Source organism: Bison bison, unplaced genomic scaffold, assembly GCF_000754665.1.
Source record: "Bison bison bison isolate TAMUID 2011002044 unplaced genomic scaffold, Bison_UMD1.0 scf7180017864486, whole genome shotgun sequence".
Classification (NCBI taxonomy): Eukaryota; Metazoa; Chordata; class Mammalia; order Artiodactyla; family Bovidae; genus Bison; species Bison bison.
In genome coordinates this window covers 5,316,004-5,318,636 of record NW_011495046.1, presented here as the reverse complement: position 1 = coordinate 5,318,636, position 2,633 = coordinate 5,316,004, and the positions used below count along the sequence as shown (strand labels likewise).

The 2,633-nt window shown below is 55.3% G+C and overlaps 1 protein-coding gene across 1 annotated transcript in view; it reads left to right on the top strand.

Moving 5' to 3' along the window:
• The window catches only part of SH3RF3 (SH3 domain containing ring finger 3), a 161,949-nt gene extending 160,639 nt beyond the window's left edge, over positions 1 to 1,310 (top strand). The window contains exon 12 of the mRNA XM_010863008.1: positions 23 to 1,310. Coding sequence (XP_010861310.1) covers positions 23 to 191 — 169 coding nt within the window. The 3' untranslated portion in view covers positions 192 to 1,310. The remainder of the gene's footprint in view (positions 1 to 22) is intronic.
• The last annotated feature ends 1,323 nt before the right edge of the window (positions 1,311 to 2,633 follow it).

Genomic DNA, 2,633 nt, shown 5'->3' with positions numbered 1-2,633 from the left:
ACCCCGGTGTCTGTTTCCCCAGGTACCGCGTGGTGGTCTCATACCCACCCCAGAGCGAGGCAGAGATCGAGCTGAAGGAGGGGGATGTGGTCTTCGTGCACAAGAAACGTGAAGACGGCTGGTACAAGGGGACCCTGCAGAGGAACGGCCGCACCGGCCTCTTCCCCGGCAGCTTCGTGGAAAGCTTCTGAGGCCGTGCCTGCCCCCCAGGGACAGAGGTGCAGGGACCCCAGGGGAACAGCCACCAGAGGCCCCTGTCCTTCCAGGCAGGCGGCAGGACCCACACACTGTGGGGTGGTTTGCTCCCAGGACCCTTCTTGCCCTCTACTTATGGGGCTGACAGGGAGCACGGGCCCAGCACATTTGGAGAGCGTTCTCAAGGCGGCTCCGGGCTTCACTTGGGTCTGGATTGCCCCTCACCCCATCTATACCTCAGGCACCACCACCGGGACCCTTAGCATGGTGCCCTGGCCCAGGTCATTATCGGCCAGGTCCCTGAGGCAGCGCTCGGCTCCCGTGGGCGAGGTGTACACAGTGCTTCTCGCCTTGCTACCACGGTCCTGCTCTCGTTCTTCTTTCTTACACCTTTTTACTGCAAAGCTGTTAGACTTTATAAATCTCTAACAGGTCGTACACTGCCTATTTTTCATACATCTGGTGCTGCCTTTTTGTAAAACTAGTAGGACTTGGTTGAAAAGATCTCTGGGGAGACAGCAAATGGGCAGAACTTCTGCAGGCACCCTGTGAGCCTGGGGAGCCTGATGTTCACAGCCTCGGTCCTCCTAGGGCTAGAGGGGCCTCAGCGTTGGCGGGAGTTAGGAAAAGCCTGTCTCTTTAGCCCTTCCAGTGGCCCTGCTGCATCTGGAGATGTTCTGACAAGGCTGGCAATGAAGGAACAGGAGGGGGGACCCCAGGCCGAGAGGCCCTCCTGTCACTGTAGAGAGGAGACCACACCTAAGGTTTTCACTGTTGAAACGTGCGGTGGTCACCACAGTTCAGATTTGCCACCTTGTGGAGGTTTCACCAAGTTTCCTTTAAATGGATAACTACTCTGTTCTCAGTGCAAACCTTGGTCTCGAGACCAGAGACATGGCGCTAACCAGGGCCACCAAAGGGCCATAGGAGCAGAGTCGGGGTGGCAGCCATGGGTTGAATGCAGGCTCTGGCTGGGAAATGCTTGGCACTTTGCACACACACACACACACACACACGTTGTTTCTGTTAGACACAGATGTGTGTGATTTTGGAGGAACGAACTGATGACAAACCACGATGCCTGTGATTCTGAGTCTTTAAATAAAACTGAACGTGGAGAAGTCTGGTTTCTGGTTGGGGGAGCAGTCAGGTGGGGCCGGGCTGGGTGGGAGCTAAGCTGCTAGAAGACCCCCACATCCCCTCCACTGCCTGTGGGTGCACAGCCCTGCCACCGCCAAGAGCCTCAGAGTGGGGAACCCGTCTGTGTGGTAGGGTGGTATGGCGCTGAGGGTATGGGGGTACCAGACAGTCATACCCGGCACAGGGAGGAGTCCACTGCTGGGCCAGCAGAGCTGAGCCTGGGTGGGCGTGGGCATCTCTAGGTGCCCTGCAGGGTCTTGCCTGCCTGGAAGGGCAGAATGGCTTTCTATAGGTGATGCCCCTCCCTTGCTTGTGGGAAGCCTTCATGCCAGGAGTCATGCAGGTCCTGTGGACTAAGGGCGCCTGGAATCAGCCTCCAGATGAGCACACTTAGGGCCCTGCCTCAGGCGTCTTGGCTAAGGAGACCTGTCCTGGATCACCAGGTGCGGGGTGCCTGACATCCACCAGCAAGAGGGGTGTCAAGAGGCTGCCAGTTTCCAAAAGGGGGCTTGTAACCAGTAGCAGGTGCAGGACTGCCCATGGCCCAGGAGCTGCTCTCTTGGCCTGGACTACTGCCCAGAACCTCTGACTTTCACATCACTGGAGGTGGAACGGAGCTTAGCCCCAAGAGCTATTTCTCTCTTCTACAGGAATGGAGTGAACTTGGGGGTGGGGAGGGGAGGGGAGGGCTGCACTGCCATGATGAAGCCTCCACACACCTCTCCAGGAAACCGGACCAAAGACACTTGGCCAGATGGGCAATGGAGTTCAGTTCAGTTCAGTCGCTCAGTTGTGTCCAACTCTTTGCGACCCCATGGACTACAGCACACCAGGCTTCCCTGTCCTTCACCAACCCCTGGAGCTTACTCAAACTCATGTCCATCAAGTTGGTGATGCCATCCAACCATCTTATCCTCTGTCGTCCCCTTTTCCTCCTGCCTTCAATCTTTCCCAGCATCAGGGTCTTTTCCAATGAGTCAGCTCTTTCCATGAGGTGGCCTAAGTATTGGAGTTTCAGCTTCAGCATCACTCCTTCCAATGAATATTCAGGATTGATTTCCTTTAGGATGGACTGGTTGGATCTCCTTGCAGTCCAAGGGATTCTCAAGACTCAAGAGTCTTCTCCAACACCACAGTTCAAAAGTTATCAGTCCTTCGGCCCTCAGCTTTCTTTATAGACCAACTCTCACATCCATACATTACTACTGGAAAAACCATAGCTTTGACTAGATGGACCTTTGTTGACAAAGTAATGTCTCTGCTTTGTAATATGCTGTCTAGTTTGGTCATAGCTTTTC